The sequence below is a fragment of the Dermacentor andersoni genome, chromosome 1 (genome assembly GCF_023375885.2).
Source record: "Dermacentor andersoni chromosome 1, qqDerAnde1_hic_scaffold, whole genome shotgun sequence".
NCBI lineage: Eukaryota > Metazoa > Arthropoda > Arachnida > Ixodida > Ixodidae > Dermacentor > Dermacentor andersoni.
The window spans coordinates 49,607,969-49,627,875 of record NC_092814.1 but is presented as its reverse complement, the minus strand read 5'-3'; the positions used below and the strand labels follow the sequence as shown (position 1 = coordinate 49,627,875).

At 42.4% G+C, this 19,907-nt stretch overlaps 1 protein-coding gene across 1 annotated transcript in view; it reads right to left on the bottom strand.

Annotated features, from left to right (window-relative positions):
* The window catches only part of LOC126545537 (U3 small nucleolar RNA-associated protein 4 homolog), a 77,901-nt gene that overhangs the window by 49,841 nt on the left and 8,153 nt on the right, over positions 1 to 19,907 (bottom strand). The window contains exons 2-8 of the mRNA XM_050193451.3: positions 17,695 to 17,749; positions 17,463 to 17,582; positions 12,870 to 12,938; positions 11,741 to 11,825; positions 10,022 to 10,190; positions 9,250 to 9,325; positions 5,565 to 5,612 (exon numbers count right to left, since the gene is read on the bottom strand). Coding sequence (XP_050049408.2) covers positions 5,565 to 5,612; positions 9,250 to 9,325; positions 10,022 to 10,190; positions 11,741 to 11,825; positions 12,870 to 12,938; positions 17,463 to 17,582; positions 17,695 to 17,749 — 622 coding nt within the window. The remainder of the gene's footprint in view (positions 1 to 5,564; positions 5,613 to 9,249; positions 9,326 to 10,021; positions 10,191 to 11,740; positions 11,826 to 12,869; positions 12,939 to 17,462; positions 17,583 to 17,694; positions 17,750 to 19,907) is intronic.

Below are 19,907 nucleotides of genomic sequence, written 5' to 3'. Positions count from 1 at the left end.
GCCACGGTTTATTTAGGCCAGGTGCCGTGAGATCTCGGGAGCGACCAACATTGTGGCTGCTCAGGTCAAGCATGCTAACATGTTCCATTTTCATGCTACCTGCACGCAAGCCACCATCTTCTTCGTCGACTTTGGAGGTGATAGTTGCGCAGCTACAGAAGAATTCACTGTCATCAATGGCGCCGACTACGCCTTCATCATCCTTGCTGATGGCTTCTAAGTGTGGAAAGCACAGCAAGGGTCAAGTGTTGAATAATAACAGTTCCCAAAAGTCAGCTTTGTCGCTCTACATTGGCATTATATGGTGAAGCATACGTGATGTACAGTCAACGTCCGATTTTCAAACTCCCTAGGGGCCGCGAGAATGTCCGAAAAAAATAAATGCATGTCTTTTAGCGCCCCCAAGGGCTCATATCGCCATAGGAACATCCAAAATAGCTCTAAAGGTCTGCTAGTACACTTATTAGGCATATCGGTGCTCGTACTCTGATAGGAGACGCCAGGTGCACGCATGTACTATAATTAAGGAGTACACAATATGTCCCGTGATAATTGCCCCTTCAAATCATGGTATGCTTCACCGCAATACTTTGTGTAAGCTTCACTGCTTAAAGCCTGTTTCACATGTAAGCGACTCTGCAGTGAGCGGCACCGTGGTGGGCTGATGCGGCTTTGTTTCACATGCACCCTCTTCATGCAACGCCTGCTGCTAGCGACGAGTGCCGCTTGCAGAGAGCACCAGTAGGGTTTCCGCAGTCACTAGAGAAGGTGCTGAAGCTTCAATTATCCCTGTTTTAACAAGTGCAAGATGCAGCTAGATTTTTCGGTTCTCCAAGAGCGACACCAGTTCTTGACTTGTTCATGTACAAATACACTGTCATTATTACCCATGTTAACTTTGGTTTCAGCTACTGTTCAACAGCCACCCCCAACTACAGGCATCTAGAACTATTGCCGGAAAGAATATGTAGTATCAAAATGTCGCATGAAATGAGTACAAAACAGGTCTGTCAGTGGCTCTCGTTCTCGAATGCCGCCAGGCATTCCGGGTGCAGTGCGGGCCACTAACATGTAAATAGCCTTGTGACTAGGCTTTGTCAGCTTTGTCAAACTCTCGTCCCATTTTCTCCTCAAGACATTTGTACAGAATGGCAGCGGCTTCTTGGTTCTAGTAGATATGAGGTTGGTTTTCACCGAAGAAGCACAAAACCAAACCTTGAGCATGCATGCCTATACAGCTGCGGGCGCCACAAACGAGAAACAGACTGCCGTTTCATTACTTGTATCCGTGTCCATATGGGTCCCACCACACACAAAAGAGGCAAAGATAAGGAAAGCACAATCACGCACAGCTTATTTAGCGCGCAAATGCAAGCTTCCATAAGTTCATTCGTCACTGGTTGCCGCCGGCTAGAAAAGCGTCGCCCGCTTGAGCTCCTCCACGTGCCCTGTCACGTGCTTTTCGCGTCACTGCTCACGGACACTCCACCATTGGTAGCCACTGTTACCACTCGCAAATTTTTTTAAACATAACAATTTTGAACATTGCGGCGTGTGCCGCTCGAGAAATAGGTTGTGAGCAAGAAGGCTAGCTCCTGCGATGGCTGCCACACCATTTTTGGGTCAAAATTGCTTGCATGTGAAACAAGCTTTAAGGGGGGATGCGGGGCTAAAATACCGATTTCGGTGAAAAAAACTAGTTTTTTATTCTGAGTTGTTCGGAACTGCTTGTTTAATAAAGAATCTTCTCACCAAGTTTGGTAGTTATCTGAGCAGTAGAAAGGAAGAAAATGAATTTTTTTCACAAGTTGGTGGCGCGCATTTCCCGTCGAACGCGACTCTGAACGCTGTTTTTCCATAAGTGGCCTCATAGTGAACAAGAAACGAAACGCAAAGTGAATGCCCACGTTAGGAAGTTTGTTTTTCGCGCTTTTTAGAGAAATTGAGAAACTAAAGAAAACGATGAAAAGTCTAGGAGGAAGGAGAAGCTGACACAAAGTGTTGTAAAAAAAAAAATGCAACGTGGAGTAGTTGCGACGCTTTTTCACTCCTACTCAACAGATGAAGACCCACAACATGACGCTTACCCAGTTGGTGAGACTCTTGGTGTCACTACAATCGGCACAGAGCCCTAGTTGCAGCGGACAAGCCATCAGTGCCAAGATCCCATCGTCCAGCTTTTAGCAGAGACGTTGCCAAAGAGCTGGTGCCTCTCTACAACAGGCTTAGTAAGCCAGAGCTTCTTGCGCGATGTTCAAGGGTGCAGACACAGAATGCAAACGAGTCCTTCAATGCTCTTGTATGGGAAAGGTGCGCAAAAACAGAATTTGCATCACTGAGAACAGTGGAGACTGCAGCAGCCCTGGCTGTGCTATAATTCACTGAAGGAGCACGTGTCATCAAGAGAGCTCTCGACAAGCTGGATGGAACTTGAACATGGAGTCCAGACGAATAAGCACGTTCAGGAAGAAACGAAGCAAGCCATTTCACGAGCGCAGGCAGGAGCGATGGATAGCTCTAAAGCTGAAAAAAAGAGACGACGCCTTGAAGCGATCGCCGCAGAGCAGCGTCGTGTTGAAGAGGAGAGCCCGACATATGCAGCAGGGCTTCTTTGATTCATTTTTTCTGATCATAAGAATAAATGCCATGCTCTGAAATATTTGAACTGACTTTCCCCAGTTTGCACTTTTTGCAAAAAAAGAGCTTTAGGAAAAGTATTGTTTCCAAACTGCTTCCCCAAATGCTGCTTCTAACGTTTTTTCTAGACTGAAATTTTGTGAGGAACAAGATAAAGTACTTTTCAGATGCCTAAATTTTTTCCAACATATAATATTTAGCAGATCTTTGACATGTAATGACAATCTGCGTTACCATATCGGTATCGGCATTTCAAAATGGCCGCCTCACACGTACTTCAAGCCTAGCTGCCGTAGCTTTCTCCATGTGCTTGGTTAGTGCACAGTCCATCTTCCCAGTCTTCGTTTTCCACACTTGCTCTATCAGCATGGAAGTGGTGACTGCAAAAGACATGCCGAGTTCATCACGATGCCACAATTAAAAGGAAAGTGGTCACGTGTGCGGAGACGGACAGAAATCGGGCCACATCACAGGCGGAGTTCCCGAAACTTGCGTGCGGGACTGGCACAAACAGGAGAAGCGTTCTACTCTGGCGGCTGCTATGTACGGCGCGGCCACTATCTTGAAAGCGATGTGCGATGGAGACAAGAGTCTACGCATCTAGGCGCACCGCGCTGTGTTCTCGTAGCTTAGTGCGCATTGAAACGAAAGTCCACACAAAGGTCAATTCGCTCGCTCCTGCTACCGCACTTTCCCACTCCAGCGTGTTGATAGTTTCCGCAGTCATGGCGTGAGGTGTGTTCATGCTTGCTTGTGCGCACGTGACACCATGCTTGTTAATTGAGTAAGCTAATGTTTATAAAAGTTTATATGGCCGATAAAGCTACTATCTTTTCTTTTCGTATAACTGCCTACTAGTTTGCTATCGTAATCGATGCTTCACTTTCGGGTGAAACTGATTTTTTTATTTATCGCAACTTTAGTGTATTGGGAGTAAATCTTTGTTTTTCCAAATGAGAGAAAGTTGTATTCCTGTATGAAAGAATGAGGTGCGTGGTACTGTAAAGGACTTTTCTTTCTTTAGTTTGTGGCAAACGGGTGCGTGTTAAAATCGAGGGCGGTTTTTTTTCTTCCTTTCTTTTTAATCATGGAAAACGGGTGCGCGTTACAATCGAGGGCGCGTTAGAATCAAGTAAATGCGGTACATGCTGTAGAGATTCGTGTAAGGGCCGCACATTTAAGGCGCAGCTCTTAGGTGCTTATTCCTGGGGCAAGTGTCGGCGTCGTCCCACGGCATCCTTGTAACCGAGCGAACGAGCACAGTGAAGGATGAAAGAGCGGACACGGAGTGCAGATGAAAGGCGCTGATAACAAAGAGAGCGCGAGGACAAAAGCGGAGGAGGAAGGTATGGCAAAAGCGTGAGAAGAAAAGTGTAGAGCCTCGCAAGACGGGCTTTGCGGCGATGATGGCTACAAGATGGCGCCAGAGTAGCTGCGTCATCTGTTCACCAGTGATGTCACCGATACCATATATGGAAACAAAGTGCTGCATGAGCAAAGATCTGCGAAACCTGCTGTAAACCTGCTGCCCACGTGTCACCCACACGAACTCCCAACTAGTGAGGCAGTCGTGCCACTCTTCGCTCCGTTTGCAACATGCCGCACAAGACAGATAGTTCGAGCCAGCCAATACTATATCAAGAAATGAAAACATGTATACAGCTGCATTTAAATTTCGCATTAGGGAGCATCATACTCGTCGGTTAATTTTTATATATATATATTTTTTTCACAATTTTGACGAGGTGCATCCCTTACATGGGATCGAACCTTTTAGTGAAAATGGGGCCGGCACAGCCGGCGACTACAGCACGCCCCGGATCCCCTAATGTACCATTGCATCAGAGATCAACGCGCAGCTCTCACTATCTAGGAAAGGGGCACGCAGACGTGCACAGCATGTGAAAATTCCCCAACGCACGAGTGCGGCACCAAATGCAATTGCTTCTCTGACGGAAATTTTTTTTGTCCAAATTTTGGGCTGCCATGTTGGGGGTGCAGACCTTACATAGGTGTGGCCATTATGAGAGTCTCTACAGTACGTGTGCACCTGCTATCTCCTTTCACAGTAGCACCACCGATATGCCTAATAAGTGTACTGGCAGGCCTACAGAGCTGTTTTTGATGTGCCTATGGCGATTTGAGCCCTTGGGAGCAATAAAATGCATGCATTCATTTTTTTAGACTGCCCGATTTTTTTGGATGTTTTCGCATCCCTCACCACACTCCACTAAAGACAAACACCTGCACTGCCACTGCAAGACGTACAAGAGAAGGGCCTTGCATGTGCCAAGACCTCGAGTGGTGTGCACACAAATACAGATGTTGGCACGACACAATCACTACACAGTAATAAACTTGACCTGAGCGTGCAATTGAAACCACATTTGAATTGGCCAGAAATAGGAGCCTACAGATTTTGCGTAGTGCAAAACCTCCATTCACACTAGCATTTCCTTTATGCTCATGCAAGGAAAGCATTAAAGTTTCTCTTCTGAAAACACAGAAGTAGAACCGGCACACAAACACACAAGTACTCAGTAGTTTACAGGTGTATACTAGCCCCTAGATTATTGCCTCCTGGTGGCAAATTAATTGATTTGTTAAACCAGATTCTTGGTCATTACTTTATAAACCTTCCTTATGCATGTTTTTGGCTCTGCAAACATCAACACACAGTCCTCCTAAACACCTGAACAGAGATCAGTGAAAGCCTCTGTAGACAGAGTAAAATTCATTTAAATCAGTACATAATACAGTAGTCACACGGTGTGCTTTTTATCACAATCAAGCCCGATCCAGATCGAATTTCTCGGTCGCGATTGGTTCCTTTGCGTAAGCCAGTCGCGACCGAGAATTTCAATCCAGATAGGGTATGATCACGATTGGAAGTGGTCGTGTGACATCGGTATAAGACATCGGCTTACCTCACTCAAACAAAGTGCCAGAACATCAGCATTGTGTGCTCTAAAGCTCTGCAAGAGTGGAAATAAAGAAGAATTAACAGTTGCACACTGCTAACTCTAGTTCATCACATGCAAACAAATATTAATGCAAAAAAAAAAAAACATGCATTTGTACTCACTGCAAGTATGCAAGTCAAGACGAAGGCAGAAATATAGTGAAATTACTAGAAAAGCAAGAAGGTGCGTATATCTACATTGATTTTCTATAGCTGGTTTAGTAAAGCTTTTTTACCAGCATAACAAGCCCATTACTGTAGTGATTACTGCATCACTATTCGGCATAGTTTGGTACTACAAATGATGTTCACCTGTACCTTACAATGGCACCACCTCACCCTCACTTTCTTTGACTGTAAAACCACATAAATACTGCACCAATAAAAAAATGATAGCACAGGCTGAAGCACATTGCCTTAACTGAAGATGTTTGCTAACTCGGAATCTTCTTTTGCAGTGACCTTCACACCTTGCAGCTTTTTGGAAATTACTGATGTGAAATTTGGTTATCTACACCCCAAATATGTGCCCAAAGCTGTCATTCACAAGATATTCAATATGACAATTATGACAAACATTTCTCCTGTTTTCTATAATGAATTCCCATTTGATTGAATGAAAGAAAGCTTAAAGAGACCCTGAAACGATTTTGACGATTTTGTACAAATGCACTGAGTCGTTAGACTAGGTCCTTCTGGTCATTAATTGACACACCTAAGTGCTCCGCGTAAAGCGTGTAGTTTATTAGAAGGTTTCAAAAATGTATATCGCTACCGATTGCAGCACACCACTCGGCTGAGTTTTCAGTCGGCCCTGACCAGGTGACACGAGGTGACCATATGACACCTGTAGGGCAAGCTATCCGTTTGGCTGCCCAGAGCAGGTCATCGATAATTTTTCCACCTTTATAGCAAACAAAACTTGTTTGTCATAGTTGGAATGTTAGTTAATTTGTTTCTATAAAAAAGAAAGTAACAGAAAGAGAATGCACAAGGACAATTTATCCCTACACTCAAGACTTCTGGCACACAGCAAGTGTCGTCTGCTTGTGTTACAACAAGCTCCATGTTGACGAGAGCTCCGCGGCCAGTGTTGATCTCGATCTTTCTTTATGTGAGCACCATGGTTCACCCTTGTTACGTTGTGGGCTGCAAACGTAGCAGCTCGCAATATGTCAAGCTGTGACATCGTGTCCCTCTGCAAGGCAACCAACGACCAAAGTGGCTGCAGCGCATCGAACTGTCATTATCCGATCGGCGTCAGGATTTGCGTAGCATTTGCAGCCGTGACTTTACGCCGGAGGATTACTACCACAATAGTGTTTCGCGTGTCTAGTATTCAGGTAAACGCAAGTGGACTGGGCCTGGACGTTTCCCCGTGCTGTTTCACAGGATGAGCAAAGGCACAAATGTGAACGGTCTGCACGGTGCAGCCGCCTGGTGGCACAGAGCTCAACCAAACACAGAGCTAATATAGCAGTAACTAAGTGTACCCTGCTTTGCTGCTGGTTTAAATTTCGGGCAGGAGCATAATTGTGAACACACAATTTTTTTTTTAATGTTTAAAAGGTTTCACACTTGGTTACAGAAATATTAGCTCTGTGCTTGGCTGGTTAAGCTTTGCACCACCAGGTGGCTGGACAGTGCAAATCAATTAGGCCGCTCACGCGCATCGACGCTAAAGCTTTTTCATCACAGCTATAGTAGTATGGAGGGGCTTTAGTTTACACCTCCACCCATCCGTCGAAATGCCCAGCTCGCATGTGGTTACTGGAATACCAGACACGCTCGGCGCTGTGACAGAATGCTCACAATGCATGCTGCTTCGATAGCCCTCGCCTGGGATCGACTGGCAGGCAGTTGACACAGAGGTTGGAGAAGCTTCGCGCGCCGCTCCTAGACAACTGGAATTAGACGAAACGACGTCCCATCATGACGCAGAGCCAGTGAAGGTGGAGTTTAGCCCCGAGCAAATGGCAAACAAGTTGAGGAGAAAATGCATGGCTATGGAGGAGGGTAACTTGTAATCGTCCGCAGCTCTCTTAATATGCGACACTTAGACAAATTGTGCTGCGAATTATTTACTATAGCTGTACCCTACGTGTCTACAAAATTTGTCCAAACCGTTTCAGGGACCCTTTAATGCCTTGAATTTCTTTGCAAGAACCTGCACCTACTGAGCTAAAAAAACTTTTCTCATCACTGTTGGAACAGGCACATATTTGATATCATGTATCCATCTTTAAATCTATCACCTGAAAGCACCTCACTACTTGACAGGTAATATGAATTGGTTTTCTAGACATCAGTGCTCCAGCAAGCACTGGATACTCATTGCCACGAATAGTAACTCCTATTGCCAAGGCACACCCTAAAAACACACAATTAACTCGAGGGTGCTACAGATGCACATCTAAAATATGTGCTCCCCAGGCCCTACAACACTCGGTAAACAAATTTGCCTGGTCACTACACAATAAACACCTCGAACAAAAATTCTAGTGTGCTCGTGGCAGGAAGCCAATAGTTTTGATCGAAACACTGCTTGCTCCTTTCTTCAACTTCATGAAGCACTTATAAACATGACCAGATTTCTTTAAATGATGTGACTAAGCAGTGCCTCTGGGAGAAGCAAGAAACTGTGGCAAAAATGGCGCCATATGGTGGCAGCGAATACCGCTGCACCGACACTGTGAGCCTCCAATGACAGGTCACACCACCTAAACTTTGCCATGCCCATGCCAAAACTTAGCACAATATTGGACAGAGCATGGCAGGCATTTCACATGAGTACGGCAGCAAAGCTTCAAGTGCAGTGGGATTTACGAAAAGCGGGCCATAGTCACAAGAGTATGACAGATGCAGCATCTAATTGCCAATGACTCCAGCTAATCAAGCTAAATTTTACAATTGTTTCATTAGAAAACTTGCCAGAAGCTGATGAGAAAGAAAATTTTACAATGGGCACCCTAAATGTCTCACCACATCTATGCAAATGCAAGATCAGGTGCTGATCACCTGTTTTTTTAGTTAATTTGTGGCATGTCGAGTATCACCAGAAATGACGCCAGATAAAATGTGAAATAGACTTTCATTAATTCGACTCCGGTTAATTCACTTTTTCAGTTAATTCGATCCCGGCTGAAGGTTCTTGCCAGCTACTATCGAAACATAAAAAGTGGGTGCGTTTCATTCAGGGACGTGTGAGAATTGAGAAAAATATTGCAAAATTAATCGGGCAGTGTGTTTTGGCATCTTTTTGTGCATCTTGTTTAATTCGACCCAGTGGATAATTCTATCAATTTCATCGACCCCGTCAGAATCAAATTAAATTCGACTGTATTTCTGTAATCTTGTGTATTCTTAATATATCACTACTGGTATTGCAACATGCCAGTCTAGTGACTTTCTGACTGACTAGCTTGTTGAGGAAACTTTATTTATACAAAAAAGAGCTTCAGTTTAATGCAAATATGTTGTTGCTGAGCAAAATGATTATATCCACTGGTCAACTTATTATACTGTATATATATATATTTCTGTTTCAAGTTGTAAGAAGTTACATTTCCAATGCTTTAAAAGAAAGCAATATGTGTCAATAATATTAAATACCATTTAACTTGCATGCTAACTTAAATCATGCCACTTACAGATATTAATGTTGCAGTTTGTCCATCCCAGAATGAAGTCCTTCCACATGAGTCTCCGGTGATGATTGTGAAGTCACTAAATATAGAAAAGTAAAGCTATAGGCCAATGCATTTTAGAAAATACAAAATCCCACTTACACAGATTTACATTATTAATGTCACTACAGCTTTACCTCAAAATATTTAGGTTATGACCCACATGCAACCTAGGTTCTTGAATATTACTAGAGCATGCTTAAATAAGTGTAGCTGAAATTTTGTTGTCCAAAGCACTCGTCTGTGGTCTGCTAAGCATCCCAATAACCACTAAGCATGCTGAAACGCTCCTCAAAATACATGAGTCTACATGAGGAGTAAAGACATTACATAATTCAAAATAGCAGAGCTTTAGAACCTCCTCTTTAAAGTCGAAAATATGGCCACTTTACATACTAAGTGTGATGTCGACATGCTTTTCACTCTCTCTTGCATCTGGAATGCTCTTCATATTTTGGAAAAAATTATGCTACTGTGAAGCAAAATCATGTCTAGGAGGAGGTCATTTTAATGCCAGATTCACAGTAGCTCGCTTAATGTAGAAAGCTAGCTCCTGTTCCAAACTTGCTATTCTGCCTCTCAAAGCACTCATGAGGCTGCGACACAGCAAAATGAAAAATGTGAACTTTTTTCAGCTCACCATAGTTGTACTTGCCAGTCCCCAAGTTCATATGGTTTTGCTTTTTCACTATCTAAAATATTTTTGCCCCAAAAGGAGACTAAAAGCAGTACTGACCTTGTAACCGCCAGGCACAACACCAGTACTTCCTGGTTTTTCTCAATTTTTCCAACCGAAATTCGATCCACCGCTCGGCCCGTGTTGACATCCCAGATGACAATAGCACCCGGTGACCCAGAAACTATGATGTTCCCATCCTTGCTCCAAGCTAAACACATTATACGGTCTGAAACGGTGAATAGTAAATCACAAATTAAAAAAAAATCACAAGTTTTAGGACCTGCTAAATGCTAAAAGCAGCAATTGTACTTACAGTTCAGCATCCTCTGCTAAACTAAGCAATGTTGATAAAAGTACATTGAATTTATTTCCAGAAATATGGTTTTGAGCAAGAAAGGTTGGTACAGCTTGATACAGGAAAAAGAAGAGGAGATGGAGAATTATACTTTGGGAACTTCATGGTCAAATTATTAAGCCACATTTAAGAAGGGCAAACTTCACATCAAATTCGTCTTCATTCATATAGGTAAAGGATAAAAAACATATTTGCACTCATTACAATTAATTGGTAGCAGTCAAGATAAAAAATTTGGTAAATTATTCGTTTCTTACAATCATGGCACAGTGTGACTAGCCTGAACATTTTATAGCACTAAACAAACATCTAATGTAAGAGTTAGGTATACTTGGTGATGCTTGTTATAACCTTCACGGAGTCAAATGGCCAGTCCGTATAGTTTCATACCAGGTGCTTAACTCAAACCAAACTTCTTCAGAATGTGGTACAGAGGTACATCGCAGATAGATGACCAATGGCAGTGTTCGTAGTCATATCAAGATACTCTTTTTTTTTTTTTTTTTCCTTGAACTGAGCCAGTAAATTAGGGTGAAATATGCACCATTTTAATGTTATACTTCACAAAGTTGTACAGTATGCCCTGTAAAAGCTTGCATAGTTGTTTCCATAAGGTTATCTTTTGTGCCATTTTTTCTTCTTTATGGAGATAAAGCTCCCAAGAAAACCTGCCATATAGGAATAAAATGATACAATCAACGCAGGCAAATCTGATATCCATTATCAGCATATATAGTATGCATGTATTCGCAATATTCTGGCAGACTAGGCTAGACTCCCAGTGGATGCAGGAGTCATATTTCGAGTGGCAAAATGACCCTTTCAATACAAAGACAGCGCTGCACGTGTTTCCCAAATAAGTGTTGTTTTCCTATACTATTCAGCATATTTAAAAGTTACCTTTGAAGTGAATTACCAAAATCTTAATTTGCTGGTTATGCGCTTACATGTCTCACACAAGTGATGTCCACTCTATTCGAGTAATCCAACTCAAAGACTAGAATTAAGCTATCTGTCACAGGTAATTTTTTTTAATTTCCACGTGCATGCAAGCACGCATGCGCACAACGCACACATACACACAACATCAAGTATACGCCCCCTCCCTCTTTGAGACAGCCTGCAGTTTTCAATTGAGAGTGCTAATTTGGTGCAAATTTAGAACTCACTGTTTAATACATAGGTTAATTCAAAGTGATTTTGAGCATCGCAAATTTTAAGTGCCAAAACCTCAATATGATTATGAGGCATGCCATAGTGGGGGGACTCAGGATTAATTTTGATCACCTGGGGTTCTTTAATGAGCACCCAATACACAGTACATGGGCATTTTTGTGGTCAAATTTACAGAAGTCAAGCCTGTTACAATAAATATTGCCACACACATTTCACAAAGTAAATTATTTATAGTTTATACTTACTTTCTTGCTTGTTTAACATTTTGTGGAAGTTAAGGCCATCTTCTGTCACCTCATAAATACACACACGGCCGTCTTCTGTACCAGCCTACAATAATAATAAAAAAAAACATTAAGGTATTATTGAAATTACTAAAGGCTTGGACAAAACCACACGAATTCTGTGAACCTATATATAAGCACAGGGGGTTATCAAAGAAGTCATGCTTTGGGCCACTTTAATGGCACACGGATACCTATAGGCTTAAATCTTATGCAGTCAGGGGTAATGCTTTTGACGTTGCCTTAGTTATAATAGGATGCACATAGCAATTTAGCAGGAGTAAACAAAGATACAGTGAAAGAACCAAGACGATCATGTGTGAACACAGAGCCAATGACTTTCAAGCAAATTACACTACAACGCTGAGCTGTAAGGTAGGTAGATCAGAATGCTTTGCAAGCATGGCAAATGCTACCACGTATGTCATTGAACGAGAAGAAAGGGGGTTAACTGAGGGGCCCGATTTTTGTCAGTCATATCATGAGAAGCCAATAAACACTGACATGAAGGAAAACATAGCGGAAATTAGTTATGCTTAAATGAAATAAAGAAACGATAAATTAATGGAAATGAAAGCGGATGAAAAAACAACTTGCCGCATGTGGGGAACAATCCAACAACCTTCACATTTCGCGTCCGATGCTCTACTAATTCAGCTACCACGGCGTCATTTCCCCATCCACTTTCTTGGGTATTTATGTTTCCTAGTAGAACCCTGGGAGTGTTAGCCAGTGTCACCACTCACAAACCTTGACGGCGGATGTGGAACATCCTTTCTGCCACAGGCGTCCTGAGAACGTGATCTTGCAAAGGTTGTGGGATCGTTCCCTACCTGTGGCAAGTTGTTTTTCATCCACTTTCATTTCCATTAATTTATCGTTTCTTTATTTCACTTATTAAGCACAAGTAATTTCCCCCATGTTGTCCTTGGTGTCAGTGTTTGTTGGCTACATATGTGGTTGTGGTACAATGCCAAAATTCAGTACAAACATGAACTCTGCACTATAAAAGGTGGCCCTTACTGGGTACCATTCCCTGTTAATATTCATAAGCACAGCCGAGATCGAAAATAACTAGCAATGAACTCACGGCAAGTCTTGTTTTCTGACGATCCTCAGCTAAGCACCAGGCTGCCCCTGATGTTACTGCAACGGAGTACTGAGAACAAAGGTTTGACTAGTATTAATTAAATACAAAATGTGATACAAAATACAAAATACAAAAAGCCAAAGGTTTCAGTAACAGCACAAAATTTAGCTTCAGGGGGGAGGAGGGGATCAGAAATAACTTTTTTGTTTCTTGGCAGAAATGGCTAAAATTTGGCACACACACTACAAATTGTGATAAAGAGACAAATCTAAAATTTCATTAAGATACCTTTATTAGTTTTTGTTTCATAAGAATTTACAAGTTCCTTGCATGTAGAACCTTCAACGGTTCTGGTTCGCGCAGCCATATGCCGCGGCAGGGGAGCCTCCGTCGAAGCATCTGCCGTGGACTGCGTTATCGGTGTCGATGGCACAGAGCAATTGTCAGCTTCAGTGCTGGAGTCACACGCTGAAAGATAGCTTGGCACGTAATCCACATATGTATTTAGTCAAGTGCTCCACTTCTCCAGCCAATCGCCATCTCTTTCTCACCATAGGAGGCTTGCACTTCCGTTTTTCGAAGGCGTACTTCTTCCAAAATTTCTTCTCAAACGAGTGGCAATCCATCACTAACCTGGGTGCTCTCAGAAATTCAAGTTCTGCGTGTCAAATGAAGATGCCGGCGTGGTTTCCAAAGCAAGCAGACAACTGCAGCTGCCAGCTTTCCCTCTGCTGCAGCAGCAAACAGTGGGGAGATGCCTTTCAGCACGGCAGCCAATTGGAGGGCCGCTTTCATCGGAGGGCAAGTGTGACCACCTCCAGCAGATCTGTGCTTTTGTGTTTGTGCATTTGTTACAAGATGGCGATGACAAAAGAATTCAGAAGCAGAACGGCGAAACTTTAAGCTTTCGAATAATACCAAGATACTCGCTCGATGGTGGAAAAGACGAGATATGGCTCCGCAAACTGCAGTGATCTCGTGCAATTTAAAGCTGTTGTCGCAGCCTGTCCACTGACAAATTAATTTTTTTTTTCTGGCGCTCTTAGTGCGCTTTCAGCCAAACCATTTTGATACAATGTAGATTAGGCATTGCAAATGCCGAAACACGTGGAATCCCAGAATTTTTTTCGCAATCTGATCCCTGCATCCCCCCTAAGTACATCAGAAGAGCACAAATTAGAAATAAAACTAAACTAAATGGGAAAACTGGACAACCATATTCTATTTCTATTACTTTAGGTTGTACAAATCTATATGATAAAGTACTATAAGGTAATGTTTCTCATTACTTTAGTTGCTGAACTAGTCTTCACCAAAAATCTCAAGTTCTTTCAGTGAACACTCCTTCAGGAGTATAGTTTAGATCATTTCACGAAAGTGGAGAAAATATCTTGTGAAAGATCAAACATATTATACTGCACAAAATTGATGCTAAAGCCACAACCCCTGGAAAAAGTGTCATTTTTTCTAATAGCTTGGCTATATTAAAGGATAAGATATCAAAGCAATAGCACTTATGTATTTTTGCTTTAGTCTACAGATTATTTGTAGGTAAAGCCCACACATAATTTTCATGTCCATAGTGAGTTTTTCAAACAACTTGAACCAAACTACAGAAAGTAAAGTGGAGCATCATCGATGAGTGAGACCAATAGCACTGTGTGGCAGCTGTCATGAGCAAATCATAAATTTTCATAATGACCTTGGTTTGTAAGTTGGTTCAGATCAATTGTGTGTTGTCTACATTTACAACAAATTAAGCAACACAGCAAATTGCATAAACAAACTCAGGTAATATAGTATAGGCTGGCAATGAAAGATAAAGCTTAAGTTTTCGTTTTAATGGACATGTTTTTGTTTTTTTTACATAAAACAATACAGGCTATCGCAATCCAGGAGCAATATCTTCTAGCACAATGCTTTTCCCCCCCACATTTTTTCAGGCCTTGTTCCAAATAGAAAGATTATCATCATCAGTCTTTTTTTTGTCCACTGCAGGACGAAGGCCTCTCACAGCGATCTCCAATTACCCACCTTGTGCTGTTTCCAACTTGCGCCTGCAAATTTCCTAACTTCATCACACCACTTACTTCTTTGACGTTTTCACCTGCACTTCCCTTCCCTTGGCACCCATTCTGTATCTCTAATGGTCCACCAGTTATCTGCCCAACACATTACATGGCCTGCCGAGCTCCATTTTTTCTAATGTCAACTAGAATATCAGCTACATACTCTAGTTTTCTCTCTGATCCACAACGCTCTCTCCCTGTCTCTTAACGTTAGACTTGGCATTTTTTTGTTCCACTCCTCTTTGCGCGGTCCTCAACTTGTTCTCGAGCTTCTTTGTTAACCTCCAAGTTTGTGCTCCATGTTAGCACCGGTAGAATGCAATGATTGTACACTTTTCTTCTCAACGACAGTGGTAAGCTCCAAGTCAAGATTTGGCAAAGCCTGTCATATGCCCTCCAACCCATTTTTATTCTTCTGTAAATTGCCTTCTCATGATCAGGATCCCCTGTAAGTAATTTACCTAGATAAAAGTACTCCTGCACAGATTCTAGAGGCTGACTGGCGATCATAAATTCTTGTTCTCTTGCCAGGTTACTGAACATTATCTTTGTCTTCTGTATATTAATCTTTTACCCTACTCTTGCACCTTCTTGGTTAAGGTCCTCAAAAGAAATAGACAGCTACTTAAATATTAATGAATAAAATTTGTCAACACATTTCCTACACACAAGTGGGAAACAAGTAATTTACTGTTCCCTAACACTGTTCACTATTTCAACCACCCTTCAGAAACATTACAGTATAAGTACTGATCACTGCATGCCTCATGTGCAAAGCTGCACTTACTTTACTCTTGCCATGCACCTGTACTAAAATCCACATCACCATAGCAACCCATGCTTCATGCTTGATTGCCATAAGCACAAGAAACACTGGCCCACCTACTTAATAACTTTGTAATGGCCAGATAGCTGCTTGTTTGGTGCCCAGTAGTGGTGTTACACAAAAGTTAAGCTGTGTAAAAATCTACTGCATCTTGAACATAGAGAGAATAGACAAGATAAACCTGATGCCTTGTACCGACAGCTTGATGATGCCAGCATATACTCATTAGCATGTGTGACTGCAATCTTAAAAGGCCCCTCACCAAACCCGACTGTAAATTTTGGTCATACACCAAAAATTGTAAGCTGCCGTCTAGGAAGTGTATATTGGAGGAACTTTTAAGAAATTGACCTTCTTGTTGCCATTCTGCCAAAAGGAGATTGTCACTATAAACAGACTCTCTCTCCCTTTGCCTCGCTTCATATCCGCAAGCGCAATTCCTTCCCTGCCTTCTCCCATGCCAGAGCCTAGGGACAGCTTCGAGGTCACGTTACGAACCCCGCCTCCTTTTTTTCTTTTTCTTATCTTCTTTTTTTTTTTGCTGCATGGTGCCTTTTACATTGGACGATTATTTGAAGACATGTGCCATGGTCAATTATGATGCAAGCAGTTTGTCTTGCATAGAGGCATCACTGCGTGTGACCGCGACTCTCTCACTTGAAGCGCGGCTCCCTGAAGTGGAAGGACGTACGGCCTTCTACTTAAAATTTTGACCATTTTCACCCCACACAGCTATTTCATACTTCGCAGACATGATCACCATCACGTGATCTACGAGTCATGCTTGTTTGTTGGCAGTGCCTAAACCTGGTGATGGGCCCTTTAAAATCATGCTTCCTTAGATACATTCCCTGCCTATTGGTTTACTGAGGTAAATGTGACATCATACAGAACAAACCACAAGCAGAGAAACAGCCCAGCCCATGCTCATAAAATCCCAAAAATATTGCCACATGCCCAAAAATATGCAAAGTAGTGGCTGTATCCAAAAACAGCGGTGCAGTAGGAATTCAATAGCAATGTGTCCTTCACATCTCAAAATTTTTGTTCGGTATATCTTTAGATGCAGCTTGCTGCATAATATTCATTGAGTGTTCCCAAAGGTCGTCTACATTATGGGCAACAGCTGCATCCTTACATGGATATTCAAGAGTCAATAAAGCTTACTATTATTGTCACAAACGTAATACATGTAAATATATACAGGCAGATCCATACAACTAATGCAGGAGTTGTGGCAGGACTTGTATTATAATATCAGTAATAAATATGCACTGAGCAAATTCACAGAAGCAAAAAAGTTATTAAAGAAGAAACATTTGCATGCACAGTGAGTGAACATGAATACATGGCATTAAAACATTTGACAAGTCTTTCTATAACCAATGCAACTCCTGATATACTTATCTTTGTGCATTCAAAGAAATACTCTAAAATTGCTAACTGTTAGCATTATCCCACTGGTCTCATTTGTCTACCAACAAACAGGTCCTTTTGTTCATTTCATTCAAAATACATGAAACACCTTGAATAAAGATTTGCTCCAAATTTAAGCAGGCATACCAGGAAAAAAGTAAAACAGTCATCCAACTATCAAAATGTCACAGTAATACCATTTCCTAAACAGTTATATGAAAAATACAGACCATGTTATTACAACAGATATCAGCAAGTCAGAAAGAAAGGAGGATTTCCCACCTTTTGCTCAAAAGAGACAAGATCATATTCTACAATACGACCATGCAGGCCTGTGGTGAATAACCGCCCATTGTGCCAAGCAGCTGCTTCCACAGAATTGTTTGGGTTGCCAAGTATAACCTAAAAAAGCAATAAAAGAGGAGCATAAAATGTTTTTCTTTAGTGTTATTATTATTAAACAGAGAAAAATTGATGTAATAGTTCAGCAGAAATAACTATGCAAGAACCTTACCCCTTCCACACATGGAGTGAACTTGAAGTTCCAAATCTCTATAGAAAAGTCAGACCTGGAAACATGAAACCATTTCAAGCATTGGAAAACAATGTCATACAAAGAGTAATACATATATCGTAAATGGTCATGTGCTTGGAAACAGGCACACTGCTGAGCAGTGCTCTTTAAAAAAAAAATTCACCGATGATTACGATACTTACTAATGCGAAATTTGAGCGCAGCTCTATATGTGTTTTCATTTTGCAATATATAGGCTGGTACGGACAATCTTCTCAATCATGCGGCATGTTCCAAACGGAGTGAAGTGTTGCGCCACTGCCTCGCTAATCGGGAGATCGCGAGAGGCAGCAAGAGGCAGGCTTACGCGTGGGTGCGATTCACAGCCGCCGCGACAGACAGGCCTCCACTCATGCAGCACTTTAGTGAACAGACGACGCATAGAGTGCTTCAATGCACAAGCCCCGGCGAACAGAGCAGAAGCGAACGAGCGCATCGAGGCACCCTAACAACACACACTACTCTGGCACCACTTTGTAGCCACTGTCACCATAGTTCATCTTGCGCGGCACTGTGCTTTTCTTCTCATGCTTTTGCCACACCCCCCTCGCTCTCGCCAACTTTAATCGCCTGCTGCGCTCCGCATTCACTCTCATCTTTCACTGTGCTTGTTCGCTCGGTTACGAGGTATGACGCCGACGCTCGCAGCAGGAACAGGTGCCTAAGAGCTGCGCTCTAAAAAATCTGCCTGACTGGCTTGTCATTGTGGCCTACCTAATCCTTTCTGCCAATTCAACACAGAAGTGACGTAAAACAATAAATAATTAAGTGATTGTGTACTGCACACTAAAGCCGTGCCTTAGCTGCGAGAGCAATTACAACACTAAAGACTCTGGAATTGTCTTTGATCACTTGGAGTCATTTAATGAGAGGAAACCTCAGTATAAGGTAGTTTTGCATTCAAACCCTGTAGGAATGTTGTTACCACAGCCAAGGACTTTACTATTAAGGTTATGCTTAGGAGCCTAATTATGTACAACTAGCACAGCTGTTCGGCTACGTTCACACTTGGGAAGCAGCAAGTGGGCGGAAAGGATAAAGAGGGCAGAAAATATTTTCCGCGCATGTCCAAGATGTTCACCTTTGTTTCGACACTGCAGCGGAAACCACTGCCGCTTTTACCCACACCCACACAGTCTGCGTACGTTTGTCCACATGGTGGTGCTGTTCATCACACCATTTCATGGCAGCGCAGTGATGTTTGTGGCAGACGGACGTGTTTTTCCATGGCTCCGTGGCGGCGACAAAAACATGTTTTTTTTGTGCATGCTTTGAGCTTGCTTCTGTTTTTATTTGTCGATTTTTAGCCTTTAAATACTAATTGGCTAGCTTTTTTGCTTTTCTTTTTCGTGTGCACGAATGTGTTTCGTATATATTTGGTTTTGCAGGACAGTCAGAGCGCCCTTCCGCAAAACATGTTTCAACACGTGCAACCGTATGGGACATTAAGTTTTATAGCCTTTAAATAGTAGTTTGGAAGTCGTAAGACTATTAGCTATTAGTGGTTGTAGTGTGTGTGCATTGGCATCGGTCATACTGCTTGGGTAGGACAGTGAGAGCTTGGCAATGTGTTTGAACATGTGTGATATCTTAAGTCTGTGCGGTATTTATTGCTTCTAAATCATTGGTGATAATTGCACAATTTTAAGGATTTGGATTCTGTACGTATCGGCCTTTGCTAGAAGGAACATGCTCTCAAAGCTTCGGCGTTTGTATTAGAAAAAGCCAAGTGCAACACATGGCAAGAAAGACGGTAAAGCGTGCCGTATGCGGGGGGGGGGGGTCCCTCAAGGTAGACAAGAGGACGTATGAGAATAGAGAGGAAATCGAGTCAATCGCCAGACACTGTTATGTCGATGCTAGGCTGAAGAAAATTGAGGCTTTCCAGGATGAGCTTGTCAAACAGGTCAAAGAGCTCAAAAATGAGCTAAATATGGAGTGCGACGCATAAAAGGCGGTGGAAAAAAAAGACTTCAAGCAGCCGAAAAAAAGCTCAACAGGGCCGCCATCATGAACGAGAATGGTCCTGAACGTGGAACACAGTCTGCCGACGTGACAGGAGAGAGTGTCAACAAAGCACATGGAATGTGCGCAACGTGGGGAAAGAGTAGCAGGAAAGAGCTGCATCCACCTTGATGCGGCGATATAGGAAA